Source organism: Phoenix dactylifera, chromosome 16, assembly GCF_051530095.1.
Source record: "Phoenix dactylifera cultivar Ajwa chromosome 16, Ajwa_hap1_PhDact_Kaust_v1.1, whole genome shotgun sequence".
Lineage (NCBI taxonomy): Eukaryota > Viridiplantae > Streptophyta > Magnoliopsida > Arecales > Arecaceae > Phoenix > Phoenix dactylifera.
In genome coordinates this window covers 16,270,243-16,283,677 of record NC_143205.1, presented here as the reverse complement: position 1 = coordinate 16,283,677, position 13,435 = coordinate 16,270,243, and the positions used below count along the sequence as shown (strand labels likewise).

Sequence of the window (13,435 nt, the reverse complement as noted above, 5' to 3'; positions counted from 1 at the left end):
CTAAGCTGTTTTTCTAAGATTGTAATCCCCTTACAATTCAACCAATCCCCACCCAAAAACAACATTCACTTATTTATATGGCTCATTCATGAGATCTCCCTTTGCAAGCCAGTTTCGGACAGGGGGAGGGAAATCCTTGCCGCTATTTATTAAATGGAAACAAGGTGAAAGAAGCCGGCAATCTAATTCGTATTCTAGAGCAAGCAAATGATCTATTGTTTTAGAATTGCCTCGCCATAGAAATCATGTAGCGCTGGAGTTACATGCCACAGCCCACAAGCCTCCCTCTTTAAGCAGGCTGCAAGTCCAATTCATATAGGCCGACACAACAAACCACACGCATACACCTGTACTACCAGCCATGGGGTCAAAAACAGCATTATTCTGCTATAACAAACAGTCACCAGAACTAATTATCAACTATTATAATGATTATAATTATTAACATATGTCTCATTTTGCATGATTCAAAAATTTTTATATTAGAATGATGACTATTGTAGAGGCCATCATGATGGTGTTGTAATATAAAATAATAAGGAATTACAGAAAAGTAACATCTTTATTATCCAAATCTTATTTACTCAAAAAAATATATATATATTATCAGATGGTGCAAGCTTCTCTTAGCAAAATTTAATATAAAATTTATATTAAAATATTTTATTTATAGAATAATATATAAAACATTTTTTATTATTTTTGTTATATAAATGATTATTATAATAAGATAGTGGCCATTAAATAATAGCACATTTGCAGCATGGGAACTTTAGCTCAGATGGTGACTCCTATTGTCTTTGTGAAAAAAAAAAGAAAAAGAAAAAAAAGAGTTAGGAATCCAATTCCTCCAATCCGTGGATCTCCGATTCCACCAGTAATGACTTGATCCCCTAGAGAGCCTAGGTTTTGAGTCCACGACGATTAGCCTCTCCTAATTCTCTCTCTCTCTCTCTCTCTCTCGTTTTTTTAGGTTTAACATGTGCAAATGGCCCCAGTCTGACCCTTGCCACGTTTACCTGTGACATAACATGAGCCCCCGACTCAGAGAAATATCGACCGGAACATCAGATTTCGTTGCGTCCGAGGAAGGTCACCATCCCGAGGACCAAAATGGACCACCAAATCTAATACGATCGAATCCCGCACATGGTCTCGCACAGCAAACAGTACAGCCAACGGACGACCAAGTCCTTTTTTCGATCAGGAAAAATTCGCTCAAAAATTGAAAAGAAATCGGACCAAAAAACCAACCGAGCTGTCCGAAAAACCTCCCGAACCGTTCCTTCGTGCGCCGCCGAGATTCTGGAAACCCCGAAGAACCCTAGAATCGATTCTCCCCTTCCGCATTCCCGTCATCTTCTCTCGCTCGCCGGGTCTGGATCTCGATTCGGATCCCGCATTTGGGATTCTCGGGCTCCGGTTCGGCGATTCCGAGGGAGATCGGAATTCCTAAATGGCGGGGATTGCCATGGAGTGTTTGGGGATTGGAATGCGATGAGGAGCTCAAGAGTGGTTTTTCGGCCGGATTCGGTGGATGTTAGGCATCGTTAGAGGAGTGATTTTGGATTCATATAAATTTTGATTGTTGAGGAGTTCGAGATGGATTTTTCGGCGATCAGCGAGGAGCTGGCCGAGATCGAGGGCCAGATCAATGATATCTTCCGCGCATTGTCGTAAGAATTCAGGGCTTTTCCTTTCTATTTGGTTTGTTAGATTATGGCAGGACTTAATTGTTAACCATTTAACCTCAATAGATTATTTCTATCAAATTATGAAAAAGAGAGTTTTTTTTCTTCTTCAAATATCTATTAATTAAGTCTCTGGAATGGCTTGAAGTAGCTTCTGCAAAACTCTTTCTCAACCTTATTTCCTTGAAGCAATGAAATTTTTTGAAGAATGCGAAATTGACTGGTGAAATACGAGGTTTTTAACATTTATTGTCTGAAATTGGTCTTATATGTAGATTTAAATGTGATTAATGAAGGTAATAATTTCCCAATGAACATTTCTTGTATCCATTATGAGCAAGGAGACAAGATGATCGATGTCAATTGTAACACGATGTGCTCTTTGTTTCTTGAAATGATGGCAGGCACCCTAGTCTAATTGGAAACTTGGCATTTTGTTTGGCTTTATTTTGTTTAACTTAGTGTAAAATTAATACTGGAGATTCTTGGACAGTCCATTGTCGTGCATTGAATAATTTGTGCTTATGACATTGCCAACAGAAACGGATTTCAGAAATTGGAGAAGATCAAAGACCCGAATCGACGGAGTAGGCAGTTGGAAGAACTTACTGATAAAATGCGGGAATGCAAGGGGTAAATTCTTATGAATCTCTTCTATGTGATACATAGTTATGCAAAATTTGAAGCTTTAATTGCATTTTTTTGTTTCATTTCCTTTATTTTCTTTTCTTTTTTTTTAAAAAGGAAGTTGCCATTACTTAAGTACTTATTATTTTCTTGATAATTTAGTTGCACTATTGTTATGGATGTTAGAAGCTTTCTAGTTGAATATGCAAGTCAGAACCCGCAAACCACCTTCTGTATTACTGACTTGTAATGTTGTATGTGAATGTTGAGCTTCAATGGTCAGAATTTACAGTCTGGAATATTAAAAAGTCATATACTTTGTAAAGCTCATCGGGGAAGCTAATTTTACTGGTGGAGTACAATGAAAAGCTTATTTTCAGAGCAATCTATTGTTGTGTATTGCTGTGCACAACTTCTGCAGCCATATCATTTACATGTCCTCTGTTGTGTGTATGGCAGCTGATTGTAGGGCATGTTAACAGATGATGTTACCATGTGTGGCATGCTGCTGGTGAAAAGCAGAGAAATCTTTTTTTTTTTTTTTGCTTTTAGGTAAATGAATTTTGGGTATCTTATAATGATGAATTTCTAGTTATATTGTCTTCATCATGATTTTGTCCAAAACTGACGATGGTGCTTTTCAAATACTACAGAATTCATGCAAATGATGCTAGTTTCTGGGAAAAAAGAGTTATTCTTAGTTGTTAGTATGCAATAATTGTCTTTATTGCTGATTTTTGATTTTGTGCTTTGATGTTTCTCTAGTCTTATCAAGGAGTTTGAAAAAGTGATGAAGGAAGCAGAGAGCAGAAATACTCATGATACCAATAAAAAGCTGAATGAAAAGAAACAATCAATGGTGCTATTGGCAACTTTGGTTTAATTTGTTCCTTTTATTTTACACTTCCTTGCACATTGATCACCTAACTGAATTGACGCACACCTTTTGCAGATTAAAGAACTGAATTCATATGTTGCTCTCAAGAAGCAGTGAGTTTTTATCTCTCAGTATTTTTTAATTTGTTTACTTTTTTATACAATGGAGGATTGCTTGCATTTATGCATGTATTTGTATATGAACATTCATACTTTTGTATCTGGTCTGCATTCTGTTATTGGTTCCCATGCTTGCATCTGCTTGCTATGATTAAACTCTGATAATCTGAAACTTGGAAAGACCAACTTTTGCCTTCTGTAGATAAGTAAGGAGAACTGAAACAAAGAAACATAAAGAAAACTTCGGGGAAAGTTGAACGGGGACCTTAGATTGTTATCTGATTTGAAGGCAGAGTCTCATGTATCAAAGTTGTACTCCACAACTGACACCTTTTTGATGGAAAAAAGGTGACGATCATGAAGATTTCCTGCTCTGGAGAGATGTTCTTCGTAGTATCTTAGATGAGCAAAGAGTCTTAAGTTTTATTGGATATATTGCTATAGAATAGTGGGGAAATGCTAAGGCAGAAGAATATTTTTTTTGGTGATTCTGAGTCTCTTTTTCTTTCCTTTTGTCTTTTTTGGGACTTGCTTGTGATCCTTTGTTCATCAGTTCTTGTTTAACTAGTGGCTAGGATACTTTTTAGGCATTCTACCCATTGTTGTAAGAAGTTAATTGATACAATCTACAAGGTTAATCTTTTAATTAACATTTGAAGCCATGAGGCTGAATGTTGAAGATGATGATAATGTCTAGAGATGAGAACGACATAGCAATTATATCACATTGTAGGAACTCTATGTGCTGGTGTAATCTATGATAGCTGGATCTGCCTTTTGAAATTTGAGCATTCATTTGAAAGTATAATAATAGGAGCTCTTAATATTTTGAGAGGTATCTAATAATCAAAAAAATATTTTGAGAGGTATATGAAGGTTTAAAGTAACCTTGTTAGTTGCAAATCTTATGATGAGATGTTGCAGCTTTTTTTTTCATGATATTTTTTTATTTTTTCAATGTGTGGACCAATAATGTGGATTATGGGAACAGCCTTGGAGTCTAGCTGACTGTTGAATTCTGAGGCCTTTTGCACTTTTTCTTCTTTGCACTTCTCTGCATTTAAACACTTTGGCCATGGATCGCATATATTGCGAACCCTATCAGCTTTTGTCTCTTTTATTGTGTAAGGCTTCCTAGCCCCAACCACTTGGCACTTCCTTTTCACCTCACTTGCAAAGCACTTGCAGGACTGTAGTATTTATAGGGGAAGCAATAATATACACTTTTAGAGACCATCTATAATACATGGACAGGGGATTGTGTGTCTGCTGTGGGTATGTTTGTAAGCATTGGATCCTTTCAGTGTTTAAGTATTTCTTATGTAGTTGTGTCTAAGACTCATTCCCAATATTCAAGTACAAAGATGGGTGCAGGTACTCTAGGCTAAATTGAAGGGTATAGGTAACATAGAAGACCATGACATCTCATGTCATGCCTCCTCTCACTCCAACCCTTTTAAACATGATGGGAATGGATGGCTTGAAAAAAATCCATATCTCGACTGGAATCAGGACCCTCACATCTGCCACTATAGCTTTCACCTTTTGGCTAGTGCGAGCTCGAACTATGGTTTACATGGTGGATAGTGATGGACCATAGTCAAGTAATTTCAATTTGGATGCATCTAAACCACTGCCTTAAGTGGTGAGCCCCATCCTGTGAATGACACACTCTCGAGAAACTAATGGCCAAAATGGATGGAGACAAAAGGTGTTAAGAGCGAATGGCACATGGTTTAGTGTTTGTTTGTGGTGGATCTGTATGCGACAGCAAGAATGGAAAGATAATATATTGCAAGCTCAAACTATGTTATACATGGCAGATAGCAATTGGTTGCAAGTGAGTAGCTTCAGTTTGGATGCATTGAAAACACCACCTCATGCACTGAGCCCTTTCTTATGAGTGATACATTCCCTGTTGCCGATGTTGGGGAAGTAATGGCCTGGATGGTTGGAAATTGACGGAGTTAGAGGAAGTAATATGTGGTTTTGTCTACCAGCCTCTAGCTTGTTATGCAACAGCAATGATGGAAAGTGAATGTATGCTTACTCTTTTAAACTTAAACTTACCACTGGGGAGATTATCTTTTCTTTCCCTCATAAGCTTCTTTCCTTCCTTGAGTGGGAATATGTCGGGACATAGGCAAAAAGTAGCGTATAACTGTGCACTGTTAAAGTTTCCATTACTGGACTCAACTGTTCCTCCTCGGAGAATTGGTTTATCATTTTCGCTTTGCAGAAATCTCCTTTAATAAAATTCTCTTATTATAATACGTTATACTCCTAAATAGCAAATAGGATTGTCCATTCCCTAGCTTGTTTTGTCATCTCTCTGGATATTTCTCATATATGGGATAATTAATCTTCCTAATGTATCTCTTTTTTTGACAATGCATGAGCTTTTTTTTTTTAATTCTGAGAAGATTTAGGGACAATATAAGTTTCAATTAGAATAGCTGGAATTTAATTTGCAATTGTTTGTTCGTATTGCCTGCATTTCTGTTGGAAAAGGTCTTCTTTTTTTTGTTTTGGATGCAGGCAAACAACAACTGCAAGTGCTTTTTCTTTTCTTTTCTTTTCTTTTCTTTTTGCAGTTGTGAAGTGTTAGAAGTGCCATTACCCTATAACTGATCCAATAAAGTTGCACCATTCGAAAACTGTAAATTGTTTACTTTTAATGCAATTGGCAGAACAATTTTCATATTACACTGTTACTATAATATAATCATTCTATTCTGGTGCATGTAATATAATTATCATATGTTAAAATATAAAATTACAACAGTACTGGATATTACATTATCAGCATAGCATTTAAGTTCATTATTTTGATCACTTGTTATATTATTTTAAACATACACTACATTATACTGTACATTAGATATGATTATCTAACAAATATTAGTATAATGTAATTATTTATTCTATATTAATATAATTATTTAGTTTTCCTATGGCCATGCCACTCATGGGTTTTAAGGATGTCAGTTTTGGAGTTTAGTTCCTTGCATGGTACAATGGAAAATAAAATAACAATATGTTATCCTTGAAAGTAATCTTTTGCTGATTACTATGGATGGCGGAAGAATATATTATAGAATGTCATTGTTCTTGAGGTTGTGGCACTAAACTACAATATGATATCCAATTTAGTTGCACTACCAGTAATACTTCTGGTTTTCCACTCAATATATTTTTTTTGTCAATTTTTCTTCAAGGCCTCTATCCTTATTGCCTTGATATGGGATACTAACTCTGTGCTCCTGTTGTTCCATACATCATTTTGCTGTACCCTTGCATAACTTTTATTCCTCAGAAAATTTCTTATTCCTTAAAAATCAGAAAAAGATTTCCTTTTTTATTTATAATTTATTTCTTTCTTCTCCATGAACAAGCTCAATCTTATTTCTTTCTCTTTTCTTCTGGTATTTGAAAATTTAGTAGTATTTTTAACATTTCTTGTTCTATTTATATACTGTGCAGTTAGATGATTGACTATTTGTTGTATCTGGAAATACAGTATGTTGGTTGAGAAAACTGTTGATGCCTAATTTATGGGCAAGATATGTTCTTCGCTGGTTTTTCCAGTAGTAGAGATTTATTTAAGTGGCTAGAGTTCAAAACTTTGGCCAGTTCATCTAATCATATGGAATTCAGTTCTACGGAGGCTACTAGATGGTTTGAAAGGAATTAAATGGAAGAAAATACGGAAAATTAATGGAATTTGTAAGAATAATATGTATATTATTTCTTATTTTGAAGAAGTGGGGTGGGGTGAAGGTTTGTCTTGTACATGTTTGATTTACTCTGATGATTTGTGTGGAAATATATGATTTTACCTCCTTATGCTTGCTTATGTAATTTTATTTCATGAAATATTGCTGCAAGTTTACCATCAATTAAACACTAAGCTCTCTTTAGATGCCAAAATATATCATTTCATCTCTCATTCTTGAACACATCTGTTGTCTTGCCAAATTGCAATTTTAGTGTCATCAGCAATTTTTGGCTGTCCACTCATACCATTATCAGTTTCGATATGTTACTAGAAAGTTGGTTTTCAATTATTATTTTCATATGCAGTCTACAAACACAGAAGAAAACTTTGCTTCAGTTTTGTTAAATTTAATTTAAATACTCTTTTTTGTGGAACCACAGGCATGCAAATAGTCTTGAAAATAGAAGAGTTGATCTGGTTGATGGTCCTGGTGGTGGAGATGGGGTTAGTGATGAAAATATTATGTTAGCATCGAGTAAGTTCTTTTGTTACCTTGGCATATACATTTTCAAATAGACAAATTACATTTTAGCTACTTAAAATCAAGATGAAAATAAGTTTCTGCAAGAAAGTGCATGTGATTGTAAAACACCTGTAAGTGTCAGTTACCAGGTAGTTTGTAAATGAACAATTATTCTTTAATCATCTACTGTTTATCGTTTGTTCACTTGAATAAGTTTGTATGTTTCATTTATTCCTGGGAAAAGTCATACACAAGATCGTGGCATGAACATGTTACAATATTTAACCAAGCAATTTTGGTACTTGTTGGGGTCGCAGCCTGCATTCACCATTTAATATTGAACATGACATAATAAAGGACCACAAGAAAATGACGATCTTTTATTTTTTATTGATCTTGTACCTTTTTTTTGATATAATACAATACATTTTAGTTAAACAGAAACTTGATTAATTAAAAAAGGCACACGAACATGTTAACAAAAAATATTTAATGGCAACTTTGATTTGATTGATTCAGTCTCAATTGTCATTTTCTTTATTCTTTTCATTTTTCTACTTATTTAATGAAAATTAATGATATTAAGTGTTTTCAAATAAAAAAATAAAGTTGTTTGGAGTTTAGATTTTTCACAAACCGGCATTTTGTTCCAATTTGAATGGGTTCTGATTGTTACTTTTGTTATCAAAACGTTGATAACAAATAAAAAGGGTTTTAATGGGATTTAGCCCCTCCTCCCAAGTTATTACTTGGAATCTTCTATATATCTTGGATTAGAAAGTATAGGTCAGGAAATGAATATATTAGAAGAGCTGTTGGAGTTGCACAAACACAGAATAAAGTGATGCAAAATCAATTGAGATGGTATAAGCATGCACACGGAGATCTAAGAGGTCTCCAATAAGAAGTACTTTAATTTTGTTGAAGGATGTAGAGGGAAAGACCTGAAATGACATGGATGGAGGCTGTGAGAAAAGATATAAAAAAGCTTGGATTGCATCAGTGGTGGCCCTAGATAGGAATTCTAAGCTCATGAACATCCATAAAGCTCAACAAAGATAATTGGGCTAAGGCTTGAGGGTTATAGCTATGCTATATATCTTGAATTAGGTGTCAAATTTTCCTCAAATGGAGCCAATTGTGTATTGAGTTATATTGACTATATTCTGAGGAAATCAAGTTATCTGGGATTATGAGAACATAATTAGATTTTTAGCTAGATCCAATCCAGTGTCACTGAAGATTGTATTGCCTATACTACTACATTTCATAGCATTGCTGCTCCAATAGGGGTTAAAAGAGGTTTTTTGCTAATCAGGTGGTTATACAGCATGCTTTTAGAAAGTATAAGTCTCCAGTTATATCTGTTGAAATCAGGTGGTTGAAACTCCAGTTTCTACTTTCTCTAGTTATTGGAGGAAATCATCTAAATTACAATAATAACAATGAGAAACCTAGATGATTGAGATTATACCAAACCATTCTAATTAAAGCTGCTCAAGAAAATGTTGTCTTTGTTGAATTATTAAGTTCCTTCCTTGTCAAAGTCAAGTTGACTGTCTGTTACTCGGTGCATGTTAAATTAAAAAATTGCTGCATTTTTCATAGCTTCATTAATTTGATTTTTAACCATTTTTCTCGATGTAAGAATAATTCTAATGTAAGAAGTTTAAAGTGATCTATAATTTCTAATGTGACATGTTGTTTGCAGCTATGACCAATCAACAGCTAATGGACACTGGACATGGAATGATGGATGAGACAGATCAGGCAATTGAAAGATCAAAGAAGGTTAGATTTTCCTTCAAATTTTATTATGGAACCGATCAAAAGATTGTAGTTGGCAGTCCTTTCCAGGTTTTCTTATGCTACAATTTTTCAAAATAGTATGGTGTACAGTTTGCTTCCTAACTGAGTTGCTTAGGTTTCTCTATAATAATGCAACATCGCTGGAGTTGCAGTCTCTTTCCTGTTACTCATTTTCTTATCATTTTAAAAATCATGGTCTACCTTCTAAGGTGAAGTGGAAGGAGAACGTCTAACTTTCAATATCTATAAATTTGGTTGAAGAAAATGCTAATTGCAGAAGTTTTCTTTTAATGTTCTTGTGCCTCCTTTCTGCTGTAATGGAGAACTGGTCAACCTTATTTTAGTTGTTTCGTTTTACTGTATACATTTTATATGTATCAATTTTGGCATAAATTTTCCTTCACCTCCAAGACAAACATTTTAGGTCTTTTCTCTTCTATTAAGGCCCTTTGACATACGTAAATTTAATATACGATTCCCTTAGCATCCTTTACATGTTAGATGTTACTATATGATGTCAATTACATCTCCTTCAATTCATGCAATATGGTTTAATGTGATCTTATCTAACTCTTACATTGTCTAGTCTTACATGTCAATGTTAATAATTTTTATCATCTCATTTTGGGATTATGAAGTCACATGGAGTATAGATATTGGAGCATGCTATATAGCATATTTTTGTTTCCTCGTACTTCCTTTATTATCGTTCAGACATTTTCGTATGCCTCTCCATTTTTCTTCAAGCAACAAAGTTAAGATGCTGTAAACCACTATTTCTGGATACTGCTAAGCTTTCTCAGACTGTCGCTAAATCAACCATTCGATTTAGCAGCGGAGCTTGTGTTGTTTGATAGCTTCCTACTTTTTGATATCTCTAGGAGATGTACCTTTTGTATATTTTCATTATGAAAATGGTGCATTACTATTGGTCATTGAGAAGCTGACAGTCCAGAATATATAGTCATCCTGCTAACGTTAAAAATGAAAGCAGGCAGGTCTACAGAGTGTAGAAGCTATATAATACCATTTATTCCTTTTTATTTTTATGGGCATACCTCCAATCTTAAGTTCTTTTATTTCCATATGTCATCAGCAACTTTCTGGTTCTGTGGACTACAGGTTGTGGAAGACACGGTTAATGTTGGGGCAGAGACTGCAGTTGCTCTCAAGGCACAGGTGTGTAATTTATTATGATTTGATAACCCTATCTTTCCACCTCAGCCTTAAATCATTCTAGATAATTTCTCTTTGTTAGTTCCAATGCAGTAAACAATATGATTCACATTCTGATATCTCATAATTTTTTTCAGACTGAACAAATGAATAGGATTGTTAATGAACTGGATTCAATCCATTTTTCCATCAAGAAGGCATCTCAACTGGTGAAGGAAATTGGTAGATCGGTTAGTTTCTCAAAAACTTGGACTTCTTATCTGGTTCTCTAAAACTGTAGTGTCTCTCTTCTCTCATGTTCATGATGTTTTTCTTAGTCCAGGTTGCGACCGACCGTTGTATAATGGCCATGCTCTTCCTTATAGTGATTGGAGTGATAGCGATCATTATTGTAAAGGTGAATATATCATTTGCTTGTCAATTTTTGAGCCTTCTCTTGCTGACTTTCTTTTTTCCTTTTTGTTAAGATTTTACTGTTGAACGCTTGAACCTGTTTATATGTAATTTCACTAAGACAATGCAGATACTTATTGGATCCATGTAACAGCAAGCCAGTTAAGATTTATGATTGGAACTCATATGCAGGCTGTTCTCACAGCCCAAACCCAAACTTTACCAATACTCACAAGGCATTGTCCTTGCCTAACCAGACTTCATATTCTAAACCCCTTTCTGTGACAGATTTAGGCATGCCTTTATGCTCTTTGGTTTCAACTCAACCCCTCTTGATCCTGTGGATCTGTGGAGCTGATCTAGTCCTTTTATTGTCATGTGAAACTTGTGTCACCAAAAGGACCTTAATATGATGCTGTTCTACCTGATTTCTTTGTGATGAGATGATGCTGTACTCAATGAATCATATGAAAGAATTGAAATTTAAACAGTCTCAGTTAATTAAAATGATTGATATTTAATTTTTTATGCACTAATAATTTTTTTCTTTGCGTTAAATAGTTCATAGAATGAATGCTATCTTGAACTCAGAGTATATGCTGGCTTCTGCAATGCCAACTGTTCAATCGTTTTTCAAGCTTAATCTCTGTGAATATGGTGCCATCACATATGGAAGAAAATGGTACTAAATTCTGTATTTGGCAAGTACTGTGTGCTGACTCATATCAATTCACTTTGGTTCATTCTAAGTTCTTATATTGAATGATTTTCTGATTTTCTTCATATCATTAGGAATGGAAGTGGACCCAGGCTTGTCTGAGACCTATCGGGCCAGGCCGACTTCAGGGCTAGCTATAGGCTAGGCCCAAGTCAATTTGGATTAGGTTTGGGCTTAAAATTAGAGCATGTAGACATTTCGGACTGGGCTCGGGTAGATATTTGGCCCGGTCTGAGCCTAAGCCCAAACCAGGGCCAAAATCCAACCCGAACCATATCCGAAAATGAAGCCCGAACCATATCCGAAATCCACTGCAACAGTGTTCTTTTTATATCCTTGTGAATCACTAAATGAATATTAAAGCTTATGTGTATGCATGTTTATATGTGTTTGCGGAACATAGCCAATTTGTTAGTTTTATGGCTTCAGAGAGATTTGAGGATGCTTATAGTTAAAATGCAATTTTCATAAACTTCACTCAAGTCATTAGCAGGTACTTAATCTCGATCGAGCCAAATCAGGGAAGCCCAATTTTTGGTCCAAATAGGCTAATTCAGGTTGGCTCGATTGGGTTTGGGTTGGGCCCCAAGCATGGGCTTGAATCAAACTCAGGCCTAGATTCTCTAAAATTTTTGGGCCTAAGCGTGGCCCAAAGCCAGAGGAAAAATTATGGTTGGATCTTGGGTAGAGGCATGGCATGGCCCGGCCCGTTATCATCCCTGCATAACACGGAAATAATTAACTCATATTGATTTCATGGCATCTTTCTTTTAAATGCTAAAAAAGCATCTGGAATTCCAGAACTATATTTGTATTGTGGATAATATCAAAGACTAGACTAACTTCATCGTAAAAATTATGATGGGCTTTGGATCTCCCTCACTGGGTGCACAAAGGTTCTATTTGGAATCATCCTTATCAATTGCTAATCCTCATTTTTCAAATGTCCAGATTGTGAACCCACATAACAAGGATATTCGTGATATTCCTGGACTTGCACCGCCAGTTAGTCGGAAACTCCTTTGGGATTCAAATGGCAGATGAAGTTCTGAATCGTTCAGCTGTCCAATTACTCCAGATGGCATTTTACCTCCCAAGAAGGCATCTCTGCTTGGCAATCCTATTACTCAGTATGATACCTCCTTGTAATTCATTGCTTAGTGTTGCTATTATTGTCAACCATTTTTTATTTTATTTTTTATAATTTACCTTTTTATTACTATGTGACAAAATGATAGTCCGGCACAACAAATATTTGTTTATATATATAAAGATAGCATATTATCCTGTTAATTTTCCTTCCGGGTGTCATATTTACCTTGTCAAATTTTGGCAGGGTTTCACTAGAAGGCCTAGTGTTTCTGCTTACACAGGCCATTCTTTTGTAACTTTGGAATATTGATACCCTACCATTTATTTTGAGCAAAATTCTCCTTCCATTTTGATGGCAGTCGTTCTCTGATTTGTGACTAGTCACTGGCAATGCATATGATACGGTTCATTTATCAGATGATTTTGGTGCAATCAGAGTGTTGGCAATCAGCTCACCTGATTATTTGATTGTTTTGGTTTGGTATGGATTTCATGGTCCACGTTTTAACATTCCGTTATTACTGTTGTCTTTTAATATTTTGCTTTATTTGATACGATTGAAATCAGACAGATAAGTTAGGTTTGGTCAAAATACTTGCACTCCATCTTGATTCGATATGACTATTAATTATAAGAATATACCATCACTCACTAGCATGAAGGTGCTTCTTTATGATCATCATCCACAGGGG

General features: G+C 35.3%; 1 protein-coding gene across 1 annotated transcript; it reads left to right on the top strand.

Moving 5' to 3' along the window:
* Positions 1-1,227: 1,227 nt before the first annotated feature.
* Positions 1,228-12,944, top strand: LOC103706358 (putative plant SNARE 11). Its single transcript, XM_039118028.3, has 10 exons — positions 1,228-1,676; positions 2,232-2,324; positions 3,084-3,177; positions 3,271-3,308; positions 7,473-7,567; positions 9,267-9,346; positions 10,487-10,543; positions 10,678-10,770; positions 10,863-10,937; positions 12,603-12,944. Exons 1-10 carry the CDS (start codon positions 1,603-1,605, stop codon positions 12,693-12,695), a joined length of 792 nt encoding a protein of 263 aa, XP_038973956.3. The 5' UTR covers positions 1,228-1,602; the 3' UTR covers positions 12,696-12,944.
* The last annotated feature ends 491 nt before the right edge of the window (positions 12,945-13,435 follow it).

Excerpts from the sequence above, each read along its gene's own strand:
- LOC103706358 (XM_039118028.3), top strand. The coding sequence starts at position 1,603 with ATGGATTTTTCGGCGATCAGCGAGGAGCTGGCCGAGATCGAGGGCCAG. Across the intron at positions 1,677-2,231 it reads GATATCTTCCGCGCATTGTC|AAACGGATTTCAGAAATTGG; the intron begins GTAAGAATTCAG and ends CATTGCCAACAG. Across the intron at positions 10,544-10,677 it reads CAGTTGCTCTCAAGGCACAG|ACTGAACAAATGAATAGGAT; the intron begins GTGTGTAATTTA and ends AATTTTTTTCAG.